The 17,130-nt window shown below is 37.5% G+C and overlaps 1 protein-coding gene across 5 annotated transcripts in view; it reads right to left on the reverse strand.

The window, feature by feature from the left end:
- Window positions 1-17,130, reverse strand: part of atf7ip (activating transcription factor 7 interacting protein) — a 40,733-nt gene that overhangs the window by 9,866 nt on the left and 13,737 nt on the right. The window contains exons 1-2 of one of the 5 annotated variants that reach the window (XM_026233214.1): window positions 7,206-7,351; window positions 6,775-6,888 (exon numbers count right to left, since the gene is read on the reverse strand). The exons of 2 other annotated variants lie outside the window; for them this stretch is intronic. In XM_026233214.1, coding sequence (XP_026088999.1) covers window positions 6,775-6,840 — 66 coding nt within the window. In that variant the 5' untranslated portion in view covers window positions 6,841-6,888; window positions 7,206-7,351. Of the gene's footprint in view, window positions 1-772; window positions 1,188-6,774; window positions 6,889-7,205; window positions 7,352-17,130 lie in introns of those variants that run through there. 2 more of the 5 variants (XM_026233438.1, XM_026233515.1) reach the window with 2 other exon arrangements.

Genomic DNA, 17,130 nt, shown 5'->3' on the forward strand with positions numbered 1-17,130 from the left:
AATGGCTGCTAGCTTCTGGAAAGCTTGTTCTAATGTTGATCACCACACACAGCCTCACTGTGGCCCTCCCCCACCCCAACTGTAAACATAAGCACTGAGGTTCCCGCTCGCTGCAAAATGGTCGCCAGAGCTGCGGTGTAAAGCCAGGCTGTTCCACATTACTCCTCCTGAGGCTCAGACCTGAATCCACAGAATCTGTGGTCACTTTCAACCAAAGCTGATTTCAGAAACATTGGCGGGTTGCCAGTAAAGAACTGTTCGCGTAGCAAACACCTTACGTCGTCTTGAACACAAGTTACAAGGTCGAGAACTGTCTGATACTTTAAAACATTTCTATGGTAATCTAACAAAAAAAATAAATGAAACCTAAACTAAGATTAAATGAAATCGTTAAATTAAATCGTTCCTAACAAAAAAAAATTAAATATGAAAAGATCGCAAAGAACCACATTCGTTTACAGATTACACGCAATCCGCACTTCCGAAAACCCAGAGCATTAATCAAATTTTCTGGTCGAATGTAAAATAGATGATCCCAATCATGTCAATATTGCAAAATTCTCACGAACAGCCAAAACAAACGCAAAAATAAAAATCGCAAAAATGTCAACGTCCACAATACAAAAAGATGAACTTTTAGAATTCATGTAAAAAAAAAAATCCACCAAAAAGTCCATTAATCTAGAGTAAACACTACTGGTTATGAATGTAAAGTAAAAATAAAAATAAAAACCCCTTTGGTTATCAGGAACCAAAACAGCTCAACAACAACCTTGAGGTGTAGTCTTCAGGAGTAGGCCTTGATTAGTAGTGAGCGCGAAAAAACAGGAGCATGCCTAGTTCCCAACTAGCTCAAAAGCACACACAACACAGAAAAGAGGAACAGAGAGAGACAGAGAGAACGGGAGGGGGGAAGGGATCTTGTGCCGAGAGGCGGAGCACATTCTTTGTAAGGTGTTGGCTGTAACAAGAAAAAAAACTGTGTAGCTACACACAATTGTAGCGTTACAACCAACAGGACAGCATTATATGAAACAAAAGGTCACTTTTTGACTCATGAGACTGTGAGATGATGCATCACCTCATGAAAACTCACTGATTGACCAGCGCTATTTTTAAAACCTGAAGACGGTGTTCTAAAGTATGAGATTCAACTAAAAACCTTTATAAATCAGAGGAAAATAAAGAATCTAAAGAATAAAAACCTCAGCAGCAAGAAAGAAAAACTGCCATGTGCTGAAAAGCACAACCTGCCCCTCCCCCACTGCTGCAGGCACAGATAAAACAGGGTGGAAAATTACTGCGATGTGGATTGTACCATTTCTTCAGAGGAGGGGTGTCTCACATGCCCCACTAGGTGTCAACAAGAGTGAGCTCAGCAAAATTTAATCTGCTCTGCTTTTTAAAAATACACTAAGTGACAAATTGTCCATATTGATTTTTTTTATCCATATTTGTCAATGAATAACTCTATACAGCACAGACATATTTTGGCTGTATACAGCACAGACATCTTTTGGCTGTAACTTTGCACAGAACAGGATAATAAGGTAAAAGGTCAAAATGCCATCACATACAACTGTAGATAACTTCTGACAACAAAATGAGCTAGTGGCTATCATCTTCGATATATAATGCCAGACAATTAAGCTGTTTATCATATCTGATCACTTCTAAATATTTCTTCTTACAAAAAGAGGTGTCACATTAAATCGCTCACAGCTCATAAGCATTTCACACCTCTGCAGAAATTTGAGAGTAACTTTGTGATTGTGATTAATCATAAAAACGCATAATTTATTCTGTGTCAATTTAGGATATTCTTGTGAGTTATTCCAAAAGGCAAGCTGATTAAATGGGAAAAGAATCCCTATAATATATTTATTTCTAGTAAAGGGTCATTCGTAAAACTAGCCTGAAAGCCAGACTAAAAGTCACCCAACTACATTTTATTAGACGTAGCAGATAGTGTATGTGCTTCGACACATTTAACTCTAGCGTTCATGTTTCCCCATCCTTTCCTGTCATCTCTCTACTGTGCCTATAAATAAAAGCTACAAGGACATAAAAAGCCTTTATAAGGCCATGAGAACAAAGCAAGGGACCTTCTTTATCGAAACAAATCAATTCTAGTTCAAATGGCTGATATGCCCACAGATTTTACAGATCTCGTAAAACCCTTACAAAATTTGTTGCAACTGATTGAGTTCCTAACAGACAGTAAATACTGATTAGTTTCCACATACTCAGGTGTCCGAACACAGTGTCCTAACCAGACATGACACGATCAAACATTAATCTGCACTTCTGTTTTAGCCATGACAAGTAACACTGTATTTTGCCAGTCTCTTGGTTTCCTTTTTTATGCATATTATCAGGTAGCTCCGCCCTTTTACAGACAAATCTGATTAGGGCTGCACAATTAATTGAAATTGAATCGAAATCCCAATTTTCATGCGTATCTTTCTGTGAAGTAAATCTCCAAAATTTAAATGTTTTCATTGATTCTACATGACTATACAATAAACCTGAAATATGTTGCGTGCTTTATTCTGTGTAAGAAGCCACATCATCTCACAGAAGGAACTACTTCAACAATCGACTGACATTATGAAGGGAGGTTGGAGTAAAAATGTTATAAAACATGGTATTTTCACATGCTATCAGATTGAGCAATATTAACTAGAGTCGTAGGTCACTGACAAGCTATGCAAACAGCTGTGATTATCAAAAACGATTTCATAATCTTTTTTTTTTCATAACTGTGGCTCTGTGTAGTAAATGCTGCTCCATCTGAAATACATTGCGAGGGCAAAAGAATGTGCAAACTAAGAAAACTACATACTAATCTGATTAGATGTGATTGTTGCATTTCAGACTGAACAGAAAAGATTGTTTGGCCTTAAAATCTAGTTGGAGGACACATGTATCCTGCACAGAGCTTATCAATGTGCCTTTTGTGTTAACATATTTTGATGGCACCACAATCAATAAGCATACACACACTCACGCAAAATGGGGAGGTCGTGGCCTAGTGGTAAGAGAGTTTGACTCCTAACCCTAGCGTTATGGGTTCGAGTCTCGGGCTGACAATACCACGACTTAGGTGCCCTTGAGCAAGGCACTGAACCCCAAACTGCTCCCCGGTTGCCGCAGCATAAATGGCTGCCCACTGCTCTGGGTGTGTTCACTGCTGTCTGTGTGCTCTTTGGATGGAATAAATGCAGAGCACGAGTTCTGAGTATGGGTCACCATAATGTCACGCCACCCAATACTTACCAGGTACATCCTATGATCATGAGATAACGCAACCATGTCTAGCCAACTCAACTCAAGGAACACCCCCAAGTGTTAATGGAAGGGAAAGAGTTCTTTGCTCAATCTATCATGCATGCAAACGTGTTGACTTCTACACTTCAGGTGCAGTCGTGGCCTAATGGTTAGAGCAGGGGTGCCCAAACATGGTCCTGGAGGACCGGTGTCCTGCAGAGTTTAGCTCCAACTTGCCTCAACACACCTACCAGGTAGTCTTTAGTATGCCTAAGTAAGAGCTTGAGTAGTTGGTTAAGGTGTGTCTAATGGTGCTTTTCCACTGCGACTCGGCTTGGTACAGCACGGCTTGACTCGGCTAAGTTTGCATTTCCACTGCAGTTAAGTACTGCGTGGGAGGGATTATTCACATGTTGTTATTGTTGCACCACCTCTACTGACAGGACTTGTGAAAAACGTTTTCATTCCGCGTTGCTCCATCAAGCTCTTGCTGGATCCGCTCATCTGCTATCAATGAGGGGAACGTCTGTACTTCCTCAACAGACAACAAAACAGCCTTTTTTGGGTTGTTAAAAAAAGGTGCGCTAATTCAAAATAGTTGTGTTCGCTCCGTTGGCTGTGCTGATTTAAATCTTGCAGTTCTTTTTTGTGTGTTTCAAATTCCATGACGCAGGTAGTGAAGATTCTCTCTGGCCAATCCGTTATCAGCAGAGTTTACATGTCACGTTTTGGTAATGGTACGGTTCACTTGGAAGTCGTACTAAAAAAGTACCAGGTACTGTGCCCCCCCCCCCCAAAAGTGAACCATAGCAAACTGTACCATGCAGTGGAAAAGCGCCATAATTGGGGTAGGATATAAACCAGGGGTGCCCAAAACTGCTCCTGGCGATTGACTGTCCTGTGAAGTTTAGCTACAATCCTAATCAAACACACCTGAAGCAACTAATTAAGGTCTTTAGGCTCACGTAAAAAAATAAAGAATTAGGGTTGGAGCCAAACTTTGCAGGACAGTTGATCGCCAGGAGTAGGGTTGGGCACCCCTGATCTAAACTCTGCAGGACACCGTCCCTCCAGGACTGAGTCTGGGCACCCCTGGGTTATAGAGCCAGACTTGTAACCCAAAGGTCACAGGCTCAAGTCTCAGTTCCAGCAGGGATTGTAGGTGAAGGAAGTGAATGTACAATACTCTCTTTCACCTTCAATAACACGACTGAGATGAGACTATTGAGCAAGGCACCAAACCCCCAACTGCTCCCTGGGCGCTGCAGCAAAAAATGCTGTCCACACACAAAAAGTGTAAAATGGGGTAGGGATAGAAGTTCTTTAATTTTACTGGTAAGACTATGTGAGAACAGTCACTCCTCTCCCACCGCTGAAGAATGTGCAGTCATAACAGTATATTTATAAAAAAATAAAAATAAAAAAAAACATGACATGGATCATACTATAACTAAAAGGGGTGTGGAGATGCAGAACTTTGAATACAAGGAAGTCTGTGACCGCTTAAAAGAATACAATCAATTAAATGTAATAATATACCAATGTTCCTAATATCTGATGAAGGCCTTGAATGCGGCAGAAAACCAAGATTTTAAATCAGAAAAATCTGAAGCTCTACATTTTCGTATGAAGTTAGGTGCCTTTTCATAAAGTATAGTCGCATGAGAACAAAAAAGGAGCATAATACTGCAGCTATGATGAGAATAAAGAAACTGTGCTGTCAGGGTGTAAAATTAGGTTCATTCTCTCCATTGCTTTCATTGCTCTCTATGGTTTTGCACTAGCCTAAGCTGTATACCACATATTTACACTATCACTTTTCTGGCATTTTTTATTTCTTATTACAGCACCGCTAATATTGCTGGGTACATATAACTATTGGCTTGTGTTTTATTCTAATTAAATTTATTAGCATAAAATACTTTTTTCCATTATATTTTTATTCCAGTTAAAAATATTTTGTTCACAAAACCCTAGCATCTATCATTAAAAATGTTTTCCCGAAAACTGATTTGATATAGCTTTGAGAAAAAAAAAAAACAGTTTTAATGAAGAGAAAAAACTATATTCCAAAAACCCGTAGCCACACAACTAATGTTCATCCTTTGCTCTTCATTATACTATATTAGCACCAAATAAACTCCCTTCACTAGTGAAAAGGGAATTTTATTCTGAACAAAGTCACTTCATCAACCACATCATGTCTTAATAGCGATTTTCTAAGTAGGTTCGCAAGCACCTGAGAGAATGTAGCGCAAGTATAAGTAAAGGCGACCGGCGACGAAAAATATAATATTTACAACAGTGAGTGCCACTGGTGAAATAATAACGAGCTGAATCCATCTCAAAACCCTCAATTCACAACAACTGTTTGTATAAAAACCGCTTCCTCTAGCAACAAATTTATGAACAGCCTGCTAACAACAGACAGGACTGGCAGCAACTTGCTACAACCAGTTGAGACGAGTTTACACCTCACAGATCTCTCATGGGTCTAAAAACACTTGGGAGGATTCTGGTAAAGCAATTAAACTAATCAAGTTGGCAATTTTTTCTTATAAATGAACTGATTCTCAGTTTCCTATATAGCCTTTGCTCAGCACTTTCAAAACTACTAAAATTGCCTTTCAGATGCGTGAAATGGAAAATATTTCAGGCAATGGAGCTTGAACTCCCTTAGAATAACAGGAACCAAACACGGCACTTCAGCAGTAGAGTGTGCACACTGCAGCTACCACTCAGAGGCAGACTTATAGCAACCTAGCTTCAAGTTCCCCTCCTCCACTCTGCCATTTTACACTCGAAGCTCTACACTGCAATAACACAACATGGCCACCAGCTCGGCTTCTGGCAAGCTTAACAACTGCAGTTGTACTATTCACGTGGTGTAAACCGGAATAGGCGATAAAATTTAAATGAAGTGGATTGATTTCACCACCGGTCTCATTTTGCTAACTTGCATAGAGCATGCTTTTGACTCTGTCTGGTTCCTAACACTGTAGCCGTTTCCAGTAGCTGATTTTCTCACGTAAAAAAGCCGGCTTTCAATCAATCCTCACGAGGGTTTCACCAACGATGTCTTCCATCAACCAAGGCTTTGAATCCCACAAAGCAACCTGATGTGATAAAATATAGGTGACCTTGTCTTCTTCTGTGCCTTCTGGGCATTGTAAGGATTTTTCAATTGAAACATCTGGTATGTGTTGCTCCTCTATGCTGTGTTATCATCAGTCTTCTGGTTTTGCTTCATTATGGTGCACTGGAATTCCTTGCTTTTATAGGTACTCTTCAATCCACGTATTCCTTGTCTTCGAAAACTTGTGCTTAATGAGTAAGTTATAGAACAGCATTCTCTACACATTAATTATAGGGATAATCTATTTAGTTTAATTAAGTAGATCTACAAAGTTATACTTCAGACATTTTAGGTTATAAAAACATTTATATTCATCAAAAAGCCTGTTAGCTCTACTACAAGGGTGCTCAATCCTACTACAGATTTACCTTTGTGCAGATTTGGTTTTGAAGATTCTGATTGGTTCCAAAAAAGGACCTGAACCAGCTAATCATGCTCCTCAGGATGTAAATTACCACAGGTGAGTTAATAGAGGGTGGGACCTAAATTCAGATGAAAGGAAAATCTCAGGACTGAGTACCCCTGTACCACAAATAAACTGGTTAACAATCAACATAGACTTTTAGCACATACGTGAGACACTCATCAATATCATGTGATGTAGTCAAATACGCATTCTCTAAACAAAAACAAAAGAAAATGCTAACACTTTTCCGCTAAAGAAAACAAAAATCGCAAACACACTTCTCACTGCAATAAATTACATGTAGATACATTAAGTGGAATCTAGTAACAAACCAAACATTCACAAATACATTTTAATGAAAAGAAACAAGAAGACAGAGAGCTGGGAGCTTACACTGCTATCCTCAAATGCAGGCCACCTTCTGCTTGGAGGAGAAATCTGCAAGCGTGACTAGCCTCCGTATGATCAAAAGCCTAGCAGTAAAACTGAACACTGGGGGAGGGGCAGAGCTAGGGCTGTACCATGGATTTTACAGGGGTGCTAATTTTATTTATGTTAATAAATATTAAAACACTAATATACAGAGTTTGACACTGACAAATAAACTGTGCTAGCCTGATAACTCAGAATGAACTAAAGAAGTTTGTTCTCTAAGCAAGCCAATTTAATCAGGGTTTACTTTTAGATTTGGCATAGACAAACATACATGTTTTGAAACAGAATTGACACTTAAAACTTCAAAAATACATTAGGTCTTAACATATTAAACTAGCTGGAATTAGTTCTAGAGCACAGTCACACTGCAGTGTAGCTCCACCCTCTCGCTGCAAAATAACAGCAGAGCAGACAATGGAAAATTACTGGGGAGTATGGATCATACCATTATATGGGCTGAGAGGGGGAGACACTCCTAACTTGGACATTACAACTGTCTGAGTTCCAAACATACACTAACTACAGGTCATTTCCATCGGAAATTCAACTAATCAGAGGGTTTTTATGAAGGCCGATCAGCAGTGAGGCGTTCCAATCAGAGCCAGCTGGGTACTGAAATCTATACGTAGTAAAAAAAAATTTAAATCTAAAAATACAAATAATTTGCTAAATGAATCTGCAATGCAGCGGTTCTCAACTATAGCCCATGATTAGTCATGACTCAAGCACTTCTAGGCACCTTTCCTCAAAAAGCACACAAAGAATAAATGGAGGGGGGGAGGGGAGCATTGGTTGTGCTCTACCATGTTTGTATTTGTCTTTTATATAAGGATTAAGGATTAGTAAATGTAATAGTATTGCTTTTCTAGTGTAGAAGATAAAATGTTAGAAGAGAGATTTTATATATCTGACAGACCTTGTCATGATTGAACAAGCAAAAAGACAAACTCTTCAAAATAACTCCAAGCTTTCTATTAAATTGCGAATTGCCAAAAAAAGTCACAAAAATATTGATGTATACAATAAAAGTGGTCACAGTGTATATAAAAATCATAAATAAAAATATCCTCTTCAATGCTGCATAACATGCGGTAAAACTGTAGTATTAATAGGCAAGGAATGCACTAGTTCTGAAAAGAGGGGTGTGTTCATAGTCCTTTGCATACAAAAGGAAGAGCATGTTAAAACTGCCTACATTTTCATACAATCATGATTTAATTTTAGTGTATTGCTGCATTCACAGATCAGCTTACATCTAAATAGAGGCATATGCCAACCTGCATCTCAACAACTAGGAATTTGGCAATTCCTGTGTAGCACTTGCTGTCAGAATTGCTAGTCAGATTGTTTACCACAGTAGTTTCAATAATCAGGATCCAGCTTTCAGGGTGAGTTTTGAGCCTATATATCCATTTCAGTATAGTACAAATTCACAAATGACAAAAATAATTCATTTACAATTTCAGCAAATTCATATCTGCATTTTCTTTTTCATACGAATTCAGGACAAGTGTTTTTGATTTCTCTAGATGAAGCCCCCACACGCTTATTTAACCCTGCATAATAAGCCACAGATTCTTCTGCACCGCTAATCAGAGGCAGCGACGCACTGCTGAATCTACAGCACTACGGCAGGAAAAAATTATAGTTGAGCTAAAATTTGAGCTTACAATCTGAAGCGAATGTGAAGAGAAAGACCAAGAACTGCTAAATGCAAATACTATAGAGACAAAAACAACATCTTTCTACTGCTTGATTCGTGCTGACTGCACCGGAAACATTGCAGTCTGATGTGTGAACGAAAGACTACGACCCGCTTCTTTGCAATGAAGCAAACATTTTTGTTTCAAACTTGAGTTATCAGGTTGAATCGGACTAATGACTCCCTTGGTGAATTAACATCTTACTGACTTAATGACTCATGTCAAGTAAGACATGTCCATCTCAGAATTACCAGAGAATGGAATTGACTTCACATGACAAACAATGTTCTGTGTTGGCATCTCAGTACACAAATTTTACTTTAGCAGATTCCAGCTCAGTCACTCAATATTGTACATTAGCCAGGTGATTACAGTTTAAGTCAAAATATAAATATCAAAATCTTTGCATTTGAAAATTGGCCATTATTGCTGTTCGGAATTTTTTTTGTTTTCCTAGGGAAACCACAGTGTATGTGCTCATTGAGCCACTGGCTAAGTCACCATGAATAATTTGACCCATGAGAAACTGTGCTGATCTAGCTACACAAAAACATTACTTATTAAATAAACAAAAAAACTACAGCAGTGCGCAGTCTAATCTCTACTTTATAGCTTTACTTAAAGCAGCTGACCAGGTCAGTTATATTGTTAGCAATCTAAATTGTTTTTCTTATTATTTACATGGAAATAAAATAAAGACAAAAGTATGCAGCAATAAGCAACATAAAAACAAATGTATAACATGTTTAAAAGATCTCTTTTTAGAAGATCTAATTTTGCTAAAGTTTGAGGAAATAAGAGTGACACATCTACAACGCGTTTATAAGATTTTTGGATAATATTGGTGTACATTATTTGTTGGCCTCTTATTTTGCAAGTTTATTTGTTATTGATTTTTGACTTTCGGTACTGCGTGACTACTAATATTCTATTCTTGGTGGCTCATTAAGAGTCTGTTTAAATTATTAAATTAAGTTAAATTATTTGCTTTTAATAAAACATCTAAATCAATAAATAAAAATATTATGTAAATGTTGTGGCATTTGGAAGTGTACAATAATACATAACAGAAATTCTTAAATACATTTTAACCACTATTGAAAACAGATTACTAAATCTGTATATAACAATTACAGCTGAAACACTGCAAAATTATTTGCTGCCAACATGAAAAACAATCCGGGCCAATCTTGACCGAGAAGGGCCCAAGTTCCCCAATGGAATATCACATTTTCTAAGTTGCAGGGGCAGCACAAACATAGGAGGAGCTAATCCATACCAAAAATAAAATGCAAAGAGGGCTACTAGGGAAATAGGTACAAACATAACCTGAATTCTTCATAAAAACTAACCATTCAATGACTTCCTTTAAGGGGAAAAAAACTGCTTTCCTCTTGTAATGCTACTGTATGTACAGTCTACTACTCACAGACGCAACCAGCAGAAACTAGCTGAAACCAGTTTAGACTTGCTTAGCTGTGGGTTGTATGTCATAGATCTCACTCACATGTGCCAGTCTAAACCGCGTTTCTGGTAGCATAAGTAAACTAACCAGCGGTTTAAGCTACCAGATTGAATTTTATATTAAACTTATCTAGAATTTCCTTAGTGTGTGATGAATTGCTATATTCAAAAACCCACAGAATTAACATGCAAGTGCTTGAAATGAAATATTTAATGGGTTAAAGCCTATAAAATCCTTCCAGAATGGCTTGAACCAAACATGGCACAACAACAGTAATCCTTGCATGATGCATGCAGCACTCACAGTGAGGTCTCTTTAAGAACCCTTCCCCCACTCTGCCATTTTATACTGGCAGCTCTGCACTGCAATAACACAACATGGCCACCAGCTCGGCTGTTGTCAAGCTAAAAAAAAATAAAACAAAGTTGCTCAAATCACAGGAAGAAATTACTAAATGAAAATAAAGTGGCCCAGTTTCAGGGCTGCTTGATGTAGTGTTTAGCTTGCATGCAACATGTTTCTTCATGTCTAACTCTTCTGGTTCCTCACGTCAAGATATGTCGAACAGTTCGTCCACACAGAAGCAGAAATTCTTGCTTTTAATATTTAATTGAAATTTTTAATCATGCTTGATTATCAAGCGTGTTCAGTCATTCAAGTCTCATTACCCCACCAAATGACGTCAAGGTCGTTTTCTGGATAACAAAGATGGTATCCATTGACACATCAGGTGGGGGCTGCTCCTGGGATTATCAGAGAATACTTCAGTCTTCTGGCTTTGCTTCATCCTTCTGCATTTGAGTATTAATGGAACACTTTTAAAAGGTGTGTTCCCCACATTCAACACCTTGTGCACAGCGAGTGATAGTTATGGAGTAGCAGCAATGTCTACTGACATTATTACTACTTGTATTGCATTGGATTATTATAAAAACATTACATAAATGATTATCAATGCAAGTCATTTTTATAATTTTTTTACATTTATTTATTGTTACTTTACTAAAAACAAGTTTTGAGTTTACAGCTAACTGATCCATAGTTAACAATCATTTAAAAATGTATGTGCAGCTTTACCGCTTTAAGTACAGAGAAGCTGTAACACAGGGGTACTCAATTTCTCTCAATCCTTTGGTTCCTCAAATCTTTCCCTGGAGGGCCAATGCATTGCAAAGTTTATTTCCAACCTGAAAAAAGATTTTCTAATGATCCTGGAGACATTGATTATTTTGATCAGGTCTGTTTGATAATGGATAGAGCTAAACTCTGCAGGAAAGTGGATCTCGTGGGCCAGATCTGAGGATCTAACAAGCACACAAGGCAACTAATTAAGATCCTCAGGATCTTGTAAAATACCAGCAGGTGTGCTAAGGGGGACTGATTTTATAAAGATTTTAATGAAAACTAACAGTTTATTAAAATTTGTCAAAAACAGCGATTTTATCCTCTCATTGTTGGAAAATATTATGTAGAAAGTAATTAAACTGTTATTAATAAAAGTCACGGGGCAGCGTTGACAAGTTTCTTTGCTCCTGGATGTGTCAGCTGCGCGATCTTCAATGTGTGTGAATGGTAAGGCTCTAATGCACACCTGCACACCAGTATAGGTGTGTGTATTGTAGTTAGATGACGTATGATGACGTGTAACAGTGTAGTAGTGGTGTCCCAATTCCTAGGGGAATATTTTCACCCCCACCCCTTGACACTCTGTTTCAAGCGACAAGGGGAAGGGGTAGGCGTAGGGGTATAAAAAAGAATTTGGATTCGGCCTTAGTACACCTGAATCACATCTGCCAAAATCAACTGATTAAAAACCAATCTTCTACTTTAAGTAAATGCTAAGTAAAAAGTCATAACATAGCTAAACATGCATCATTGGCTAACACTTTCACACTAATGCTAAATCGCAAGAACCCCGCTCACTGCGTTAATATTACATTTAGTTTATTTAACATTTTGTGTAGTTGTAGAAATACTTTCGAGAGAAAATAATGAAAAGACAAACATATAAACATGGACAAGGAAGACAGAGAGCTGGGACCTTACACTACTTTTCTATCAATAAATGTTTAAACATACTTTGCACTGAATTGCCCGGTACTATGTGCATACACATAACTGCAAGACATAAAAAACTGTTATAAAAAAGTGTAACAAAAAAACAAAACAAATTTAATTCATTTCATTTATTCATTTATTATTTAATATAATTTCCTTTCTAAATTAACTTTACAGTGGACATGCTATGAAACAGAATTGAGAACTGTTTCAATATAAATCAAGTCTCAAAATATGAAACCAGCTGAAATTAGTTCTAGAGCACAGTCACGCAGTGTAGCTCTTGTTACCAAGTAACTCATCAGAGCAGACAACGGAAAATTACTGGGAGAGTTTGGATCATACCATTACAAGGACTGGCAGGGAGAGAAAGTCTTAACACGGTCGTTACGGGTGTGCCTTACACATCCTGGAAAGTGAAGCTGCAGGCTCCTTGATAGTTGCCTGAAGTATAGGTCATAAACCCTGCCCTTTCCATTTTAACGAATGGGACTTGAGATGAAAAATAAAAAAACAATTCTTAAAATTACACTTCCAATACAGTTTTCCGAAATATGGTTTTGGTCATTTAAGGTAGTTGTTATCACGCTGATATATGTTCAATAGTTCATTTTTGTGATACGTTTGATTTTAGCTAGTAATTTGATCGTATAAAAATGGAGTGTGTCGTTGTGGTTGATTGGGCCTGTGGGAGTTTGATCAACCTCACAACACTACTGCGCAGACTTTGGTTCAGGTTAGTCTATGGAGTTTTTCCACTGTGTGGTACCACTCGGCTCAGTACGGCATGGCCCAACTCCGTGTGTTTTCCAACGGCAGTTTAGTGTTGCTTTAAAATTTGCTCATGTTGTATCCGCTCCTCTGCCATCTAAGAGAGAAACGTCTGTACTTTCTCAACAGACCACGAAACAGCCATTTTTTTGGTTGTTAAAAAAGGTGCACTCATTCAAATAAGTTGCGTTTGACCCTTCGCTGGCTGCACTGATTTAAATCTAGGGTTTCAGTTGTGTTCGTGTCGCAACTTCAGTGATGCAGGTAGCCATGATTCCCTCCAGCCAATCAATGATCAGCAGAGTTTACACGTCAAGTTTTGGTAACGCTACGCTTCACTTGGAACCTCAACCAAGGTGGTACAAAAAAAAAAGTACCCAGTGGAAAACCCCCCCAAATGTAAATCGCACTGAACCATGCTGTGGAAAAGCATCATTACTGAGAGATTCTACATATCTGCCAATCAGCATCTCCTCTAATCATCTTTAACAAAAGTGCGCATACATAGATTTGTTTATCTAAAAATACAATTGTGAAAAAAAAAAAAATCAGCAATGCAGCGGTGCAATGTAGCAATGTAGCTCATTAGTCATGAGAGATCTCAAGCACATCTACCTTAAGGAGCACACAAAGAGAACATGGGAGGAGGAGGGGAGCATAGTTTGGACTATGTTTGCAGAGGCATCTTTAAAACATGTTGCCTTCTACACCAATAAAAAATATGCTCTGGATCCCTACTGTATCCTGTAAAACCAGACAATAAACTGTACTCAGTGAACAGCATAGCCTGCAACCTCTACACTACTGAACAAACTCTTGCGCTTTCAAAAATGAAAACACAAATTAAGTAGTAGACGAGAAACAGAAATAAGTAACTAAATATTAGTGGGGGTAAAACTCATGGAAGTAAGAACACTCCCCCCTCCCCCACTGCTGCAAAATGAGCACAATCGAAATGATAGGAAGGACAAGCACGGATTGCACTACTATTTAAAAAGGGTGTTGGGACACAGAACTTCCTCTTAATGAAAGAAAGAACCTGGCAACTATATAAAATCTCCGCCATTAGCATCCAGGCCACTGGAGCAATGCAATTCTCCATGCAATTTTCAGTGTATATTGTATCCAGCGGTTTGATGTTTTTGGCTACCTCTCTGGATGAATGCACACTTGGATGTTTTAATCTGCATGAACCGGTAGCCACAGTGTTTCCTACACTGCTAATTAGAAGAACAGATGCACCTCTGCTGAATCTACAGCAAAAAAAAATTTGCCTAGCTATGAGCTTGCAGTCTAAATTGAATGATCACAGAGAAAAATATATGCATATACACTCCTCATTTTACATAAAACTGCATGACCAAACATTGCTGATTAATTACAATTTTAAAACGTTTATTCTATCATTTCTATATTCAAGGTTAACCAACAACAGCTATTACTTTAAAGTAAGTTGTTATGAATGCCTTTGTCACTTGAATATAAAATAAAACATAGACTTAATGTTTTGTAGCTATGATGAGCAACAATTAATAAAGAAGTTGAATATCATCAGGGTGTAAAATGAAATTGCATACACTTTAGAAAATTAAACCTGCTGCTAAATTAGGAAACAACTGTGATGCCTGGCGCTGGAATTATTCTGTTAATTAGTTTATGGAAAATAATAGTACAGTTGCTCTCTACTCCTGATGCAGTAGCTTTAGCTTCATACATTTAATACTGCCAAAACTTTATACTATTCTTCTACAATTCTTTTTATTATTATTATTATTATTATTATTATTATTATAATTATTATTTGTAAGCTGCTCCCAATAAAAGTGCCTGCTAAAAGAATAAATATAAATCTAATGTCAATATTTCAATATTTGCTAGTGCTTCATAAAAAATAACGGCCATTTTGTTCACAAGAGTTTTAAAAGCATAAAGATCACTATTCAATACAGAATAAAAACAGCATATAATAAAAATAGATGCAAAAAAAAAAAAAAAAAAAAAAACCTGCATGACCAACCCCCACCCCAGACCTGACTGAGACTGAAGGTGACTAACATATGTCTGGAAGTGGAACATACCATTTTCTAAATTTCAGGGGAGCAGAAGCATTTAAAGTTAATCCGTGATGAAAAAAAAAATTAAAACCAATATATATTAAAACAGAGAGAATTGTTGGTTAAATACTTTAGTCAAAAAAAAAATTATCTAATGCAACAAAACAACAATGTGCAAGAAAACGGCTATAATTTCTCAATACTATTGTGTGCTCAGCTAGGTACTAACAGATATGACTGGCAGAAACTGGCTGAAACCAGTTCAGACTAGTTTAGTTATTGGCTGTCATAGAGCTCTCATGTATCGGCCAGAATTTGAAGGTTTCTGGTAAAAGATACAGAAACTAATTTAATTTGATCTACCATATTGATATTTAATTATAAAGTTTAACATTTTAACAGTGATCAATGATTCTCATTTGTTAGCAACAAAATGTTATTACTTTAAAAACCACAAAAAAATGTTAAACAGGTGTATGAACTGGAACATATTTCATGCACTAGAGCTTAAAATGGAATGACTAGAACCAAACACGGCACAATGGCAGTGAAGCATGCACACTACAGCTACCACTGAGAGCCAGACATCAGCAAAGTCTCTCTAAGAGCCCCTCCCCCATTCTGCCATTTCATAATTTGGACTGCAATAACTCAAAATGGCCACCAGCTCAGTTCCTAGCAAGACAAACCGATGCAAGTGCAGTGTTCTTGTGAATTAAGTGAGAACATCCAAAATCTCATGATCTCAAAGGTTGTATAATTTAGCACACAGATCGAATTCATCTAGCACATTTCTTTATCCTCATGTCAAGGTCATCTGTGTGAGCTTACAGTTTCTTTTCATAATTTTTTAATTTATTTTTTAAATACTTTTCCAACAAGTTTGCACAACTTCAAGACAGGGCATAGTGTTTTCAAACAATGAATCCGGTGCATTCTCCAACTTAATCAGATGTTATTCAATCCTGCTTCTTCATCCTCCAAAGAACTAGGCCTACTGACTGTTGTTGCTAAAACCTTCTTCACTAAAATTAATAATGGAAACAGCATGACAGATTCAACTACCTCTCCTTTTCTGTCATGTATTGCAAAGCCTCATTCTGACAGCAATTTAAATTGAAGCTTACTAAAATAAGAAATAACAAGACAAATTACAATCACAAAAAAACTGATTTAAGATGCAACTGAATTTTGTATGTTGCGGTGTAACAAAAATGATGTTGCGCAAGTATGCGTGGCATTCTCAGCATTGCCACAAGGGGTGCTAAAGCTGACAGTGTAAACTAGGGCAGCAACAAACAATTATCTTGGTAATCGAATAATCTAACGATTAATAAAACAATTAATTGACAAATCATCTATTATTTCACTGATTAATCTGTAGGCTTTGATCTTTCATCTATTATCCAACTTTTGGAATTCGCTAAAATATTGAGTCAATATTCGTATTCATTCAGTAAGCCACAATTCTCAGTATAATATTGAACTGTTCAGTACATGGTTCGGATTTGTTTGCACTTCTCAAAAGGGTCTTCTTCTATTGAATTGCAGCTAGGATTTGTTTGTGCCACACTGATCGAACCACATTACTGCAGGCCCCTATGGGGCGTTTACACCAGACCCGACTTGTGCAAATAAATTCTGCACCTAGTTGGACGCTTGAACATTTGTAGTTTATTTGCTTCATTCGCGCGTGAAATTAACTTCACAACAGACGCAAATTTGCGTCATGGGAGGGGCTTCTGCCAGTTGAGTTCACGCAACATTCCGATTTCAACCATCATTTATTCTGATAATTTTCTAAATATTACTGTTATTGTATCATGAAATGT

Source organism: Carassius auratus, chromosome 1, assembly GCF_003368295.1.
Source record: "Carassius auratus strain Wakin chromosome 1, ASM336829v1, whole genome shotgun sequence".
In the NCBI taxonomy this organism is placed as follows: Eukaryota; Metazoa; Chordata; class Actinopteri; order Cypriniformes; family Cyprinidae; genus Carassius; species Carassius auratus.